Raw genomic sequence first — 17,701 nt, 5'->3', positions numbered from 1 at the left:
GGGGGTTAAATAACGTAAGTTTTCCAGCTAACGTGAATGGGCTAAATTTATACTATTTGAAATTATAAATATAAAAGCTGATGCTCTATTATTTTTCCTAAATCTGGACACCTTAATCTCGGCTATGGGGTTAATAGAACTCACGATATAAGCTTTTTTAACTAACCATATCAGGCTTTTCAATTCAAATAAACAAACAAAAATCGAAACAAAAAAGCCTCTAAAACATAATCGTATAAACGGCTTATATCTTGAGTTCTATTGGTCACATCCTCAAGATTGGGGTGTCTAGATTTAGGAAAAATAATAGGGAATCAGCTTGTATATTTATAATTTCAAATAGTATAAATTTAGCCCATTCACGTTAACTGGAAAACTTACGTTATTTAACCCCCCAAAACCCGTATAAAGCCCAAAATTAGAGTTGTCAGACCTTTGAAATCGACATTAACACGAGTATGGCAGCAAAACTGCGTACTTATATTTTGGTTATACCTCTACTCCCAAAATTTTCTCGGCCTACTAGCAAAAAACTAGCTTTTTTCTCACTTTTGACTAGTACATGGAGAGTTTCGGAGTTAGATTACTTCTACAATACGATGGTGACAATAACGATTGTGGGCTCATTTTATAGGTAATTATAAGTACTATAATTCATTCTTGAAGAATTATCCAAACAAATCAAAAGTTCGTCAGATATATGAAAAAATGTCATTTTGTCCCAACCTTGCGATACAAACCCGCACTTTGACCAACTATAAAATTTTATTTAATCAACTCACGGAATTGTTTTGTATATCATTGTTTAGATAATTTTATTGTTAATAAGTCCTACCTTTGTCATTTTCTGTTAAAATGAATAACAATGGAGCTATTCAATAAAAACGCTACCAATCTCTTTTCCAAGATGGCGGCTGTTCCCAACCTCCAATTTTCCCAACAAATTGACTTTTATGATAAGGACAACCACCCGAACACATTCCATGAAAAAAATTTTGTCCCGCGAAAAATGCGATTTCATGCCCATATTTTGACTAATTGCCCTGAGCTACACCTATATAATTTTGCCTCATGTAAAAAGGTTTGGCAAGATTTAAAACAAATATAATTTTTTGAATTTTTTGACAGGTCCTTTTAACTATAAACTGACAATGTCAAAATCGTTATTGAATATGTTCAAGATTCCTTTGAATTATGTCATTCTTTCCAGCAATTTAAAAAATTTATTAAAAATAATTGTTTTTGTCAGAATGAACAATTCAATGTCATTTATATGTCTGCTTGTCAGCATTTTTAAAACAATCCAATCGAATTCTGAAAAATGATCAAATTGATATTTTTTTTAGTTCAATTTTTTCTGTAAAATAAACATTTTTCATACACCTACTACAGAATATCACACACAAAACAAATTTTAAATATGCATTTATTGAAATATATTGCAGATGGAACCATTTTTGCACAAAAACCAACTTTATATGCACTTGTCGTTACATTACTCTACCCTGGAGTCCAAATAACAAAAACAAAAAAAAAAAAAACAAAAAAAAACTAAAAAGGAACTCAAGTTGCAGAAAAAAAATGAAAAAAAATAATAAAACGAACTGAACTGAAAACAAAAATGAACAAGAGAAAAATGTTAAAATGTATTATTCTTTTTTTTTTCTGTCTGTCCCTTTCTCTCTTTCAGTTCCGCACATAGAAAATCACTCTGACAGACGAACATTGTGGCAAATAAAATTCAAAAAGTTTCCGATAATAACTTGAAAAGTCTGCTCTTGACTTCGACATGATGTGGCACCAGGCTTTATATAGGGACCTATACTTTCATATATATAAACAGAAAATGCAAGACAAAGTCACATACCTTAACAGGTCTACCACTCTTTTCGAAACATCGATTTGTTATTTAAACTTTTCGACTCTTTTATACATTGAAAACAATGCACAATGCATTGGATATACTTATGTCTGTAAAATGGCAAGGCATGTGAAAACTGTGTAGTATGAACTTTGAAGTTAATCATTAAACATTTCATTTGGAAGTGTATTGTAAGTTGCCTTATTAGGAAAACTTAATGAAAAATATAAACAACAGGAAAACCAATTTAAAGGGCTCAAAATTGACAGAAAATCCAGCTGAGAGACTGTTTTTGATTTTGTTATTTTTCTTTTATGCATTTTTTGAGAGGAATTTTAAAAGTTAGTTTTATTAGAAAAAAATGTTTAAAAAACAAAGACTATTTTTAAAATATTAAAATAGGAAAAGCTACCCAAAAGGTACAATCATTGGCACCCGAGGGTACAATTATTGGCACCCTCAAAATTTAAAGAAATACAAGTGTTTTTCATGATATTTTTTATCAAAGTTTAGTTAAAAACAGTTTAATATAATAAAAAATCTTCATTTAAAGCAATTGTTAGCATTTTAAATTACATACCTTTATCTTAGACAATTTTTGGATGTTAAATCTTTTTTTAAGTTTAAATTTAACTAAAAATTATGTCATTTTCGGAAAAAAGAGAAACGTAATTTTTCTGCTGTACAATTTTTTTGAGAAAAACTAAACACGCTTTTTTGTTAAATTTTTTTTTAAAACATTGCGAACGCCAAATTTAATCAAAATCGTTTAAGTCATTTTCGAGAAGATCGCAATATCTAGGAAACTTTATATAGGAGATATCCGTTAAGAACGAGATATTAAAATAAAATAAAAACGGGTCTTGAAAATCAGGTACAAATCATCTATAACGAGTTTTTGGCAAATCTATAATTTTGCGCTCTTTTTTCCCCATTTTTCAAACATAAACTTATAACGGATACACGGTCTTAAAGGTACAATTATTGGCAGTGCCAACGATTTATGTCCCAAAGCACGCATTATTGGCACATCCCTGCCAATAATAAAACCACTACTTTATATGGGACCAATTATTGACACCCCTTTTTAATTAATGTGAACATATTTTTATATAAAAAAAAAAAACAATTAAAAACATTTAATTTATTATATTTTTAAGCCAAAAGAAATAAATCTTCATCCAAAAACTCAAAAAATAATCTAAAACGGACAGTTACCAAATTCAGTGTCCTTTGCGGGAACACTGTATTTTTTTGCACTTTTAACATGATCTTAGAACGGCTTTACTTTTTTACTAATTAAAAGGAACTGAGAATGAAATAGACCTAAATAAAAATGCAGAATTGTATAGAATTAATACAGTTTATGAAAAAAACATGATTTTTGTTCCTGGGCATAGTAGTTTTTGTGAAATGCTTTATTGAATGAAGGGTGCCAATAATTGGTACAAAAATCGGGGGTGCCAACCATTGTACCCCTTACGCTATATAAGTTTATGACTTTTGCCTCTACTAGATGGTGCTATAATTCAATTTTGTGTAATGTTAAACAACCTATAACAAGCGCATTATTTAGGACCTTCGAACGATAGTTTAATTTTTCAAATTGTGATAATGTATATAGTTTAGAAGTTATGATGGAACATATGTGTGCACAGTGGTCGGATTCACCAAACTAGCTGGATTAAATTTTAAAATATTTTTTTTTTCTGTTCTATCGCTTTGAAATTTTTATGAAAATACTAAATTTAAAGTTAATTTTTTTCATATTAACGTGGTTTTTATATTGATTTTTATATTTTGCACTGTGCGGCGCGTCTCATCCTCTAAAATAAAACCTAGTTAAAAAAAAAACTGTTTCCTTTTTCCTAAAAAAAATTAGGTACTTCTCAGGAAAAAAAAAACAATTTTTCAACAAAATTTACAAACTGTATCTCTATTTTTGAACTTTCACAATAATCAATTTCATTCTGATTTTGTGGTAAGCATTTAAAAAAAAACTTGTTTTAATGATTTAGCTCCTAAATTTTAATTAAAATTCACCAGTTAAATATGACATAAGGCTTTCATCATAACACAAAATCAAAACTTTCCAAATTTTAATTTTGTTTCTGCATAGTACCAAGCAAGACTTTCTCGTTTATTAATACCTCCTGTATCCTTTTAAACAATAAATTAATATTCGTTTAAATATTAGCTTTTTGTCTTAGGTTTAAATATATATGATTTATTTCAATTAATTTGTTGTTATATGCATCTAGTTTAAAACCAGAAAACTTTATATTTCAAAAACATACTTATTATATGGGTATAAACGTACATATGTATATGAGCAATTATTATTTTGTCGATAAATCCTTTATATGCATAGAGATATAATTTATACGTAGTTCCTTCCTACATGTGTTGGTCAGGATAAATTGAAGAATAAAAACACAAATTTTAAACTTTTCTCAATGAAATTCCAAAAAAACTTTTTCCTTAACAAAGAAGTTTGAAATTTAAAATTTATTTATATTAGTTTTGGCTTAGTAAAGTTTGTACCTACATTTTAAGAGAGAGAGAGAGAGAGGTTTGAATAGAAAGAATTTAATTTGAATCAGTAGAAGACAAGACAATGTATGTATGTAAAAAGTCAGAGTAGGTAAAACAATTATTGAGAAACGTATTCGATTTCAATATAATTTACTCTAGGTTTTATTCAAAAGTATGTTTAATCACAAATCACAGTGTGATTTTCATTTTGATATGAACGTAAATGAAATATTATTAAATTTTACTTTTTTTGTAGGTTAAGGGTCTTTTGTTAAATTCTTCCTATTTAAATGAACAGACTCTTCAGCACTAAAACAGCTTGTCTTTTATTAAAACTTGGTATTATTTTAAAATTCAACAATTAAAGTTTATAAAAATACTTTTCATATTATCAAAATTTTAAAATATTGAAAAATTATTTCTTCTTATTTTGTAAAAAAAAAAAAAAACAATTTCTCGAGAAGAAGAAGAAATTTGTTAAGCTATATAATTAGTTATAGTATATGCATAGTTCGTACAGAAATACCAAATGAAATTCCATTCGAATTGCTAAACCATTTCTTTTCATATAGTATAAATATTTTTGGAGTAGTTACTGACGGTATCATAGAAGCTATTCGTACATTTCTGATTTCTGAAAGTTTGCATGTAAATACATTCAAGTGATTTGGAAATTAAAAATATTAAAAATTTTCGAAAAGCATGATTTTGGATTTTTTTTTTTGAAAAATTTATTTTTCTTTTTTGAAAATTGAATTTTTTGTAACGCTTTTTTATGTGTCTATTAATTATTTCTTTTGAATGGCATTTCAAATTTTATTTGGAAAAGATTTGAAATTCTTTAATGTAAAAAAATATTTTTTTAAGAAACGGTTCTAACGATAATATTTGTTAAGAGATATCGTCTTATAAATCGATGAATACTGGCTGCATTAACATTCTTATTACACGGTGTTACAAAAATGAGGTTTCAAAATATACGCGGGCGGAGACCTATCAGGTTTTGTAGAGCTAGTCGCACTGAATACGAAACGGTATTTGAAAATCCCCTAACACCCCCAAAATCTGATGTTACGGGCAAAAAACGGTTTTTTGGACCTTCACACATTGAAAAAATTCTAGCTTCGACAATTTTTTACCCATTTTCGATTTTTTTTACAGGGGCAGTTTCCTAAAAAAAAAATTATTAAAATAAAAAAAAAATATTAAAAAACAACGGCAACACTTACAGTAATAAATTATACCATTTCCGAAAGGAAAAATTGTACATTTGATTCTTATTTTTAAATCAATATAATATAACCAATAGTTTTTGAAATAATCGATTTCAAAAATAAAAATTGGCGAAAAAAAATTTGTTAAAACTCATTTATACTATTTTTGTCCAGACTGTGAATTTTAGTAAAAAAAAATTACTCACACAGAAAACTGCCCCAATTGATTCCTTATCGAACAGTGAAAACTATATGTTTCTATGTCTTCTAGTTTTTGAGAAAATTGAAAAATTATTTTATCAGATTTTTCTTTTTTCAAAATATTTTTTGTTTTTATTTTTCAATTTTCTCAAAAACTAGAAGACATAGAAACATATAGTTTTCACTGTTCGATAAGGAATCAATTGGGGCAGTTTTCTGTGTGAGTAATTTTTTTTACTAAAATTCACAGTCTGGACAAAAATAGTATAAATGAGTTTTAAGAAAATTTTTTTCGCCAATTTTTATTTTTGAAATCGATTATTTCAAAAACTATTGGTTATATTATATTGATTTAAAAATTAGAATCAAATGTACAATTTTTCCTTTCGGAAATGGTATAATTTATTACTGTAAGTGTTGCCGTTGTTTTTTAATATTTTTTTTTTATTTTGATAATTTTTTTTTTAGGAAACTGCCCCTGTAAAAAAAATCGAAAATGGGTAAAAAATTGTCGAAGCTAGAATTTTTTCAATGGGTGAAGGTGCAAAAAACCGTTTTTTGCCCGTAACTCCAGATTTTGGGGGTGTTAGGGGATTTTCAAATACCGTTTCGTAATCAGTGCGACTAGCTTTACAAAACCTGATAGGTCTCCGCCCGCGTATATTTTGAGTGTTACACCGTGTTATTTTTAGTAGGTATAAGATCGAATTCGTACGACCAAATCGTGCATTATATATTTTATTTAGTATCCAAATACAAAACAAAAAATTACACTAATTTAATAATATTCTTTTAAAAAAGTTCAACAGCAACTTTTTCGATACCAGCTATCAGTTTTTTTTTTATTTTAATAGAGTTATTGTGATCAAAGAGTGGTCGTATTTCAAAATACCTACCGATTTTTCGATTAAAGTTTTTTGAAGTTACAGTAATCTTATACTAATTGCTTGTATGAAGAAAGCTGTCATGGAACTGATTTCCACTGAAGATCAGTTATGGCATTAGTATATAGGTATTGGTTAGACAAAAATTCGGTTCTTCGAAAATAAGCGCTATTTGCTTTTTTATAAATTTCCTTAAGTGAGGTTGGCTTAAGCTAAAGCATCAAGAGACAAGATCATGAATTTTGGTTTAAAAACTTTTCAGATTTAAATATCTTATTCTAGAGAGAATAAAATTTCATAATATTCACCGAAGTCTACATCAAAGTTGAGAAAATAAGCGACCAGACTTTTTACCTAAAAATAATATTGTTTTCGGTTTAGTTGGCCTTAAAAGATAAAGAATTGATTTTTGGAATGTTCTTTTTAGAGGTGATATGTCTTTTTGTGTTCAATTAACTTGAAAAACTTCCACATCCTAGCCGGGTTTGAACAAGCATCAAGCAACCAACCAAGGCAAGTTGTTTTTGATCATCCAAAATTCTCAATATGAATTGATTTATACAAGCAGCATCACTGCAAGTTAGGGCTGCCGGATAAAATTTTATTAAAATCAAGGCAACTGGTTAAATATGTCGGAATAAAATAGGCGTACAAAAATTACGTTGGTGATTGCAAAATGTCCCTTGCTTACACTTTCAAAAATTTTTTTATAGAAGAGTAATTTTTGATTTACTTTTTGGGTATATTGGGTGACTTAATAGACATTTGCCACTTAGGGAAGACACTTTTTAGTGAATTTTTACATTAGCTTACACCCATTTTCAACGATATATGTTTAAAAAAAATTCTGCATAAATCGTAAGCTTCTAGGGGATTTACTACCCGCTGTTGTTTTTTTTTTTTTATTTTACCATTTCTTTTTTTGAACTTTTTTTATCGAAAAAAGATTAAGAAACTGAATTTTGGGACAAAACCGGGACATTTTGTTAGTCCGCCCTTAATCAGGAAACCTTTTGGCAAAAGTTCATAAATTTAGCACCTTTTTCACTTAGATTTTAGTTTTTTAGATTGAGTTTGCTAGTATTCTCATTCTCATGAGCACTGACTAAACTATTGAAATCGCTGCCTGCTGACTAGACTTAAACAGAAAAAAAGTAAGATAGTTGGTAGAACGATTTTTAAATAAAATTCAATAATGTAACTTAGGGTAAGTCAAAAAAATCAAAATTCTTTTTTTTTATTTTGTACTCCGAAAAACCGATTGATTAACACCTCTAGAATATACATACTAAATATGAGCTCTTTATATTAATGGGAAGGTCCTCCGCTTCGCAATTCTCCATTTTTAGGTACATCAAGCTTAATTGACTTTTTAGCAAATCATATTCTTGTAGGAAATTGAACGCTCTACAAAAAAGCCTTTCTACACTTTTTCGTTCATCTAACCGTTTAATAGATATTTGAAGTCCAAAAATCGAGAAAATCACTAAAAATTCGATTTTTGTTCATAATTTTGTAACAAATTGAAGTACACTTAAGAGCAAAAAAACGGAATCAAAAAAGATAATTTTTATTTAAAACAAAAATTGCAATGGATAAAATAATGTTTCTTCAAGTTTTATGGTCTCATTTACAAGCTTGAATTTTTTACTTTTAATTGTTGGTAAAAACTTCAAAATGCATACGATAGTATCATAGCTATCTGTCAATAAATTGCACTTCATTTTTTTCTAAATGTTAAATTTTCTTGATATTCTCTGCTTCAATTTCAGTTTTTTTTTTCCTACCGTTACTATTGACGTTATCTGTCAATAAATTGCACTTAATTTTTTTAAAATGTTAAATTTTCCAGATACTCTCTGTTTCAGTTTCAGTCTTTTTTTGCTTACATGCTTCATTTATGTTGATTGGATCCTTATAAAGTGAACGGGTTTTAAAGTTCCTAGTTTTGATTTAAAGCCTTTGTTTCAAGCTTTTTAATGGTGCAATTAACATTCATGTATGTCAATTACATCCTGGCCAATTAACGTTTTAAAAAAACGCAAAAGTTTGATTCCATTTTTTTGCTCCTAAGTGAAGCAATCAATCAATTTGATGACAAGGACTTTTTTGTAGAACGTTTGACCCCCTTAAAGAATAGATATATCTTGCTAACTTGATAATAATAAATTTTCAGTAAATAAGAAAATTTTGAAAAGTAAAAAATGTTTTTATAATTTTTTTTAACTTTGAATTCGAATATCTTTCAAATGGTTATAGTAATGAAAAAAGTTAACAAAACCTTTTTTGTGGAGCAATCTATTTCCTACAAGAATATGTCATGCGCGTTTGATTATTATAATTTTTCAATTTGTTACAAAATTAAGAACAAAAAACGATTTTTAAAAAATTTGTCTCGATTTTTGGACCTCAAATATATATTAAACGGTTTGATAAACGAAAAAGTGTAGCAAGCCTTTTTTTTGTAGAGCGTTCAGTTTCCCACAAGAATACCTATGTAAAAAACTTTGCTAAAATGTCAATTAATAAAAACATTATTTTTTTTTAGTAGAAGCTTAATGTAAAAATGGAAAATCAAAATACGGAGCTCATATTTGTAGTGTATATTCTAGAGGTGTCTAGGAATCGATTTTTTGGAGTACAAAATCAAAAAAAAAGAAATTCGATTTTTTTTTACCCACATTAATGTACCCTACGTCCTTCTAAAAGCTATCTTATTTTAACAGAAACTATATTATTCCGCTATTATTGACAACGTTTTAAGATGAGGCATACTTATTTTCTGATTCAGTTTAAAAACCTGTATAAATGATAATTTTGAATACCTAACATGTTATTCAAAAACATCAATAAAAATAACTATCCACTTATTTCAAATCAACATTCAATCCTAGCTATTATTATGGTTTTAGCAATATCACATCCTATCTAAAGGCTAATTTGAAAAACCAAAAACACAAAAAAAAACACACATCTTCTTAGGGACATTCCGCAATCGAAATGAAAGCCATATCCTAATTGCCTGTTGCAAAAACCACCATCATACTAGTATATTCTAATATTAAAGGACCTATTTTACTCTATCATCGTCTCTATATCCTTTTATATAGGCTAAACCCTCATTTGCAGCCCTTATATCTATCGAGTGTGTGTATGATTGTGTGTCTATTCATCAGGAAGGTCATCTCTTGACCAGCCCATTTCCGTTCCGTATTTATGCATATCCTTTTATTATCTATCTCAGTTGTTAGAAGGAAGAAGAAGAAGAACAAGAAAAACAAGAAGAAGAAGAAATAAACGTGACATCCTTTGGTTTTTTAGATACTACCCAACATCCAATTACTTCCGGGAGTGTGCTCCCATTCAAATGGGTATGTAAATTACAATGCTTTGCACACAATCATGGGAGTGAATCAATGCTTTCTCTTCTCTGTCTTTATACACACACTCCCCCAACTTACGTATGCATTACAAACCCACATTTTCGTTAAAAGAACGAGGACACCACCGATATTGGCCATTACCATACACAAATATTTTATGTTAAAGGATGTTTGCAAGGAGAGGTGGATTCGTTGATGAGCCTTGAAGCTCTCTTTGTACAATTTTCCCAAAAAAAAAAAAGAGAGCACCCTTGTGAAAAAAAAGCACAAAGAAAATAAACTCTCTTACTAAAATCTGGTCCTGTATTAGCAGAAAGGATATACCTACCCTTCATATAAAGGATTTTTAGGAATGTATGTAATAGTAGAAATAGTGCGAATGTGGGTTAAGAAGACATACAAAAATATAATACTTACATAGTTTTGTGCAAGGTCGGGATGATTTGTTTGGATGCCATCATCTAGTATGGATACGACGACGCCCTTTCCGGTGTATCCTTTTTGCCAAGCTGGTCCAATATTCATATCCAGACCATCTTTGGCGCCACCGTTCTATGATTATTTTGTGTTAGTTTGTTTCCCAAGTTGTTGTAGGTAGTTAGTTGTATTTTGCGTTGTTCCAGTTGAGATAAATAGTGAAGGATTTTTTCCGCACAAATCCGCAAAACGGAAACACATTAAAAGATGGATGGAAGAAAAAATAGAGAAAAAAGAAAATAAATTAATGAGCGAACAAATAAATGACTGCTAAATGGATAAATCTTTTTATTTATTTTTATTTCGGTTTTTTTTTTTTTGCTTTCATTTTGTTTACTTTTATACAAGAAAAAAAAAGAAAAAAAAAAAAGTGCAAATAGCTGAAATATACAAAATAATCTGTTACACGAGAAAATATACAATATATCTCTATTTATCTAAATTGGGAAAGAAATGAAGCGTGTATATGGGATTAAGAAGAAGAAGAAGAAGACTCTGGCTGGCGGTATGTTCTATGACGTTATTGAGATGGGTTTGGCTCTGATGGGGATCAAAAAGATAAAATATGTACACAAATAAATATAAAAAAAAAAAAAATGTTGTAATCCATGTCTGGTGTCATATTAAAAATTGGCCTAGCACGAATATACAATTTTTTTTTTTTTTTGGTTTTGTATTGGTAGATCTGTAAGATATGTATAGATACTCGCGTATGTATCTTCATTAAGAAGGATGAATGAGTTATATTAGGGTGGTATTTTGTTCTTTGGTTTATATTGGAGGGAGGAGAAGGTTAAATTTATTACAATTTTAAGCTCTTTTTTGTTTTGTTGCGTTTAATTAATTTGATGTTATGAACAAGGATTAAATGGAAATTGTTATGGCAACTACAAAAGAATTTTAATTACTGGGAAAATATTCGAGGTTTTAAGTTATTGAATGGGAGGTCTTACTTTCACGTGTTTCTTTTGTTATTATTAAGTTAAAAAATTAAACTTAAATGCATTGCTTTCTGAAATTCCTGAGAAATTTCTTCAAAATTATAATAAAACATAACATAAAGAAACGATATTAAATAATTTTAAAGTCACTGATTTGTTAACTTTAATGATTTTTCAAAAATGAGTACAAAAAAGTAAAATTTCAGTATGACAGTGTTACACTCATACTTATTTCAGTTTAAAAGAGGTAATAATAGTTTGGATTGTTTACTCCTGTTTTATATGGTATTATTGCCAATATTAATCCAAATTGTTCGTTTCTACTTAAAGCTTTTTAAAATACTTCTTTATTTGGTGACAATCTTTTTGTATTTCCTTAATACTTCTTTATTCCTTCTTAAAAGGTACTAAGATTTGGAGTGCCTACTGGTCTAATGGTAAGAGCGATGACTGTGATCACTCAAGAGATTAAAGTTTCAAATCCAGGAGTAGGTAGGTACTCTTGCTTTTGTGTTGTTTGAAGATGTGATGCCATTGTACATTAACCCCCTGTCGGCACACGGGTGCGAATTTGGCAGGACAAAAATAAAAAAATTACGATTGTTCAAAAAAGTGGTCACAAAAAAGTCTCTTTATAAGGGTGAAAATATTTTTTTTTTAGAATTGTGAATACAAAATTCGAATTCCTCGGAAAATTTTACATCTATTTCATGAAAGATTCTCTAAAAACTATTGAGACCGAAAAAAGTTCTGGCAACATGAAAAAGTATAAACCAAATTCGCACCCGTGTGCCTATCACATCACAAAAAAGGGGTGTGCCTACAGAGGGTTAACAAATAAACGAAACTCAATACGAAAAAAATCATAGATGATTATTTAATTTAGCCATGAGTATTTAGGTTGTAAAATGTTATAAAAGCCATTCTTCACCTCATCACAAAGGATTAACTTTTTTGATTTACTTATTATTAAGATTATTATTATCACTATCTTTATTTTCTAAAAAAAATGTTCCAAAATAATGTTTGTCTGTAAACAAAGCGAAATTAATTTTTCGGTCGCCATCTTGGATTTTAGTTTTTGTTGAATATATTGATTTCTATTTATCCAACATAAAAGTTGTGTATACAAGAAACGTAGGCAATTAAATTTCGCGTCTTTTATGTTAAAAACATTTTTTCGATATTCTGAATATTAAAAAAGTTACAAGCCAAAAAAGTAAAAAAAAAAACCGAAAACAATTATGAAAAAACGTTCCGAGAAAAGATTATTCACCTTAAAATTCTCTACAACTGTGCTATACAACTTTTTTTTTGTATCGCTATAATTAATAAGGTTATTAATACTTATTTTTGTTAAAAAATACCCCTTTTTTACGAAATGAAGGGACAACCCTCTACTGCATGAATTAATATTAGCGGACGAAAAAAATTAAAAATGCTTTACATGGGTTCATTGGGTTGTTTCAAAACGGTTTTCATTAAAAAAATTTGTTTAAATTAATTTGTTTAAAAAATTTGTTTATAAGCCAAATTTGGCTTCGTATGCATTAAGGGGTAAGAAATTTTACTAATTTAATTTATTCAGATTATGAAAAGAATACAATTAAAAATATCAAAATATAAATATTTATCATTTAAAAACAAAATAAAGTAAAATAAATACATTGCATTACAAAAGGTTAAGAATTAATTCAAATTTTGCTCATTTTAAGACAATGAACCGAGAAAAGCAATTTGTTTTTGTCCGTTATATATATTTTTTCTTGTTCAAATTCTTTCCACTGTCGAAGTAAGTCTTGCTCAAACATTTTCACCCACTCCCAGATCTTACAAAAGCTAAAAAGTAATAAAATGATTGAAAAATATTATAGGTGAGCCCCCCTTTCCCTAAAATTTTTGTGGTTACGCCGCTGGAAATGGGGTTAACATGAGAAAAATGTCTCTAAAAGAGAAGGGGCTCCATTTCTGAAGTAAAACATAGCTTCCAAGGAAAATAACAATGTAAAGAAACAAAATTTTAGAACAAAAAAATTAAACAGATTGTGCAGATTTACAACCCCTTAATGCATAGGAAGCCAAATATGGCTTCCGTACTTTTTACCCTCCCAAGAACAGGCCAATAATTTTTTTACAATAAAAATTGGTTCATAGCATACACAATTAGACAGTTGATCAGAAATAAATTTTTAATTCCACTTTACTTTCCAAACAAACGCAGTAATTAACACTTAAAGTATGAATATATTCTACACTTTCGATTTCAATGTACACGACTGATCGACTCACCTGTGATCATAAAATACACCTTTATTTTGGGTCGGACACACGAAAAAAACTATCTCTATGGGTTTTCAGAAACACAAAGAAAAGGATTGTATTTAATCTTTACCATTTTTTTGTAACAGAAAAGAGAAAAGTGCGTACAAACAGACAAAACCATATTTGGCTTCGTATGCAGTAGAGGGTTAGATATAAAAAAATTGCAGATCCTGAATTTTCTCTTGTAACATAAAGCTATAAAATACTCACTAATCATTTAAAATTCAAGATTTGGTAAAAAAAAATTTAAGAACAAAGTAAAGATAAAAAACACAAACGAAAAAGAGCATTTTTAACAAAAAAAGTATTGATAACTTTTGTATTTACAGCGATAGAAAAAAAAGTTGTATAGCAGAGTTGTTGAGAATTTTAAGGTGTATAATCTTTTTTCGGAACTTTTTTTTCATAATTTTGATAAAAAGTGCTCAAAACTTTAAAATAGTCATTTTGTTCGGTTTTTTTTTTTTACTTTTTTTGGCTTGTAACTTTTTTAATATTCAGAATATCGAAAAAGTGTTCTTAACATAAAAGATGCGAAATTTAATTGCCTACGTTTCTTGTATACACAACTTTTATTTAGGATAAATAGAAATCGAGATATTCAACAAAAACTAAAATCCAAGATGGCGGCCGAAAGGTGAATTTCGCTAGTGCGAAAAATCAGGGTAATGATATTCAGCCAATGCTCTCTTGAATGAAAAAAAAATTTGGGGGTGGTACAAATTGCTGGGTGAAATTATAAATGCACTGGATTATAAAGTTTTTTTGAAATCTTAAATAAACATTATGGAAAAAGTTTAAGCTTAAATAATGCTTAGAATATGCATTTTCTCAGCGATAGAAATTTAACGTTAAATGTAAAGTTTTTCCTTTGGAAAAAATGTTACACATACGCCACCCTTACCCGCGAATAAAAAAATAATAAAATAATTTTCTCTAAGTGCATTCTTAAGGCGCTGGTCCATCTATCTAAGCAAAACACAACAACAGTCGGGTAGGAGGAGAGAATATATCCGAGATAGGCACACAAAGCATATTTTGACAAAATTATGCAGTGAGTAATACAAATCGACGCAGATTAAATAAGAAATCGACCTTTTACGGAATCTGAGGACTTTAATTTTTCCAATGTTTTATACAAAGTTCTTGTCCAAAAAGTAAAGAAAGTTCGATCACCAACATTTACATCGAGTGTTTTCAGGAAAAAGAGTCCACCCAAAGTGCCAGAGCTTGCAAAAGAAGACTCAAAGAAAATAAAAAGTCTTAAAAAAGACAGTAACTAACTCCGTTAAAGAATCGATGAAATATTGAAAATCTATCAAGAGTTGATGAAGAAATCGATCTTTTTCATGTTGTTGAACAAAATATTTATTTATGAAATTGAACATTGAACTATTGAAACATAAATAAAAGATCTGTGTGTTATTTCCTGGTATAATTCTACTTACTTATGCTAAACAATAGCACTTTTCTCATTTCGTTCTATATTGATTAAACCAAGCAAATTTATAATACAACTGCATGTCCTGAAATAACTCACTCGAATTAGTCATACATTCTAGCTTTCTTGATTTTTTAACTTTTGATTAAGATTTTGCTTTCAAATTAGTACCCAAAAATAAAACAAATGCTAAAGATATTTCGAATCTTTTAGGGTTTCTTCTTAAAGTTATTTCAAAGATTTGAGAAATGGTTTTAGAAAAATCCGGTCTCCTTAGCACTTTTTTAATGTTTCTGTTAAACGATTTCATTGATTTTTTTTAAAAGGTTTTTTGACGTGATAACGTCTTATAAATCGATGAACCATGGCAGCCATCACAAAAAAGTGACGCCATTTTCTAACGTTACATTCTCGAACTTTCGAAGTGCGGCAAAAAATTTCAATTCAAAATTAAAAATAAACTATTAGAGACACAAATATCTTCTATAGCTTTTTTGAAAGATAATAACCTAAAGCTTAATTAAAATGAAGGATTTTTAAAAATTCCGTCATTTAATAGGGTAAACAGGGGTAAAACGGAAAGATGAAATTTGGGCTAAAATCTAAACGCAAAGTCGTAGAGAATTGATTAAGAATAACACTGGTCAACAAGGTTTTTGCCACAAGAACCAAAATATACTTTTCTAGTAGTTTTTAGGGTGCTGAATCCGAATCTGAAGTCAGAAAAATTTGATTGGCCTTCGTTTTTGAAATATTACCGATAGAAAATGTCAAAAAACGTAATTTTGGCTGTTTTCGAGGTTATGGTTTTATGTGGAGTAATTAATTGTGAATAAATTTGTAACGGTGCCTATAAGAGCTAGTTTTATTCTTTCAAAAAATGTTTAAATCTTTCCGATATCTCTTTTATTTCCCGAAATATTTAAAATTTAAGTAGCGGTCTTTGAATCAGAAACAACACTGGCCAACCAAATTACACTTTTTTTGCCACAAGAATCAAAATATACTTTTCTGAAGGTTTTTGAGTTGCTGAACTCGAATCCACAATCAGAAAAATTCTTTTAGCCTTCGTTCTTAAAATATTACCGTTATAAAATGCAAAAAAGGTTTTTTTTTTTATAACGGTTATATTTCAAGAACGGAGGCTAATAGAATTTTTCCGATTTCGGATTAGAGTTCAGCAACTCGAAAACCTTCAGAAAAGTATATTTTGGTTCTTGTGGCAAAAATTCTGTGACCAGTGACTTAAACTTTAGATTAAGTTTAATTTCTCTTTGACTTATTAAATGAAACGTAAGATATCTCGAGCAATAAAAGAGATATCGGGAAAATTTAAAAAGTTTTTGAAAGAAGAATATCTGTTCTTATAATAACCGTTACAAATTTGTTTATAATGAACTACCCCACATAAAAACAGAACCTCGAAAACAGCCAAAATTAAGTTTTTTGACATTTTCTAACGGTAATATTTCAAAAACGAAGGCCAATCAAATTTTTCTGACTTCAGATTCGGATTCAGCACCCTAAAAACTACTAGAAAAGTATATTTTGGTTCTTGTGACAAAAAAAAAGTTAAATTTTGTTGACCAGTGTAATTGCATTTTAGAAAAAATTCTAAAAAATTTTGAAACTAAGCTATAAAGTTTTGTTTGAATGTTGTACATGTGTTGGGGCTATGATAAAATGATGATTTTGGGTAAAGGAAATTTTTTTTTGACAATTCTAAAAATGCCAGGTGAAAGATGAGGGAAAAAAAATTAGGGGTCTGATACGGATTTTTTTCCAACACTCTGCGTTTTGAAATATGAATTTTTGAAAAACACCTTGTTTTTAGGGGTATTTTTGGGTAGTTTTTGATTTTTAGCTTATTTTGGAGTTATCAAAAAATCTCAAACTTATAGGACATGTTTTGGCCTTATGCATACATGTGCAAAAACTTGGAATCGTTTAGTGAGTTTTGACTGAATAACGGAAGAAACTAGTTTAAAAAAAAAACACGTTTTTTGACCATTTTTAACCGATTGTCATCGTTTTTTATTTTTATCTTTTTTTCTTTAATAGATACAGGAATAAAGTATATATATAAAGTATATAAAGTATAGACCATGACTAAGACTATATGTGTGCGAAGTTTCAATCATTTTCGTAAACACAATTTTGAGATAACGGTAAAATAAATTTTTTCAATTCAAAAGGTTATAACTTTTGACCAAGAGCAGATAGAAATGTTTATTAAACTTTTATGAGCATCCTGATACAATTACCTTTCATTTGGTATATTACACATAACGGTAGACTAACTACAAGCAACACAATGTTATATCAAGAAACTTGCGAAAAACCTCAAAACACCAGTGGAGATCTGTTGCCCCCCGAACAGCCACCTGTGTGGGAAGTACCGTAATCTCAGTCTGGAAATTCGACATGGTTAACTATAAAAAA

The 17,701-nt window shown here is 28.9% G+C and overlaps 1 protein-coding gene across 2 annotated transcripts in view; it reads right to left on the bottom strand.

Moving 5' to 3' along the window:
- LOC129911426 (furin-like protease 2) overlaps nt 1-17,701 on the bottom strand; it is a 280,911-nt gene that overhangs the window by 125,219 nt on the left and 137,991 nt on the right. For both annotated transcript variants that reach the window (XM_055989229.1, XM_055989230.1), the window contains exon 6: nt 10,496-10,630. In XM_055989229.1, the coding sequence (XP_055845204.1) occupies nt 10,496-10,630 (135 nt within the window). The remainder of the gene's footprint in view (nt 1-10,495; nt 10,631-17,701) is intronic.

Source organism: Episyrphus balteatus, chromosome 2 (genome assembly GCF_945859705.1).
Source record: "Episyrphus balteatus chromosome 2, idEpiBalt1.1, whole genome shotgun sequence".
NCBI lineage: Eukaryota > Metazoa > Arthropoda > Insecta > Diptera > Syrphidae > Episyrphus > Episyrphus balteatus.
Note: the sequence above shows the minus strand (reverse complement) of the source record. Positions and strands in the feature narration are given on the sequence as shown.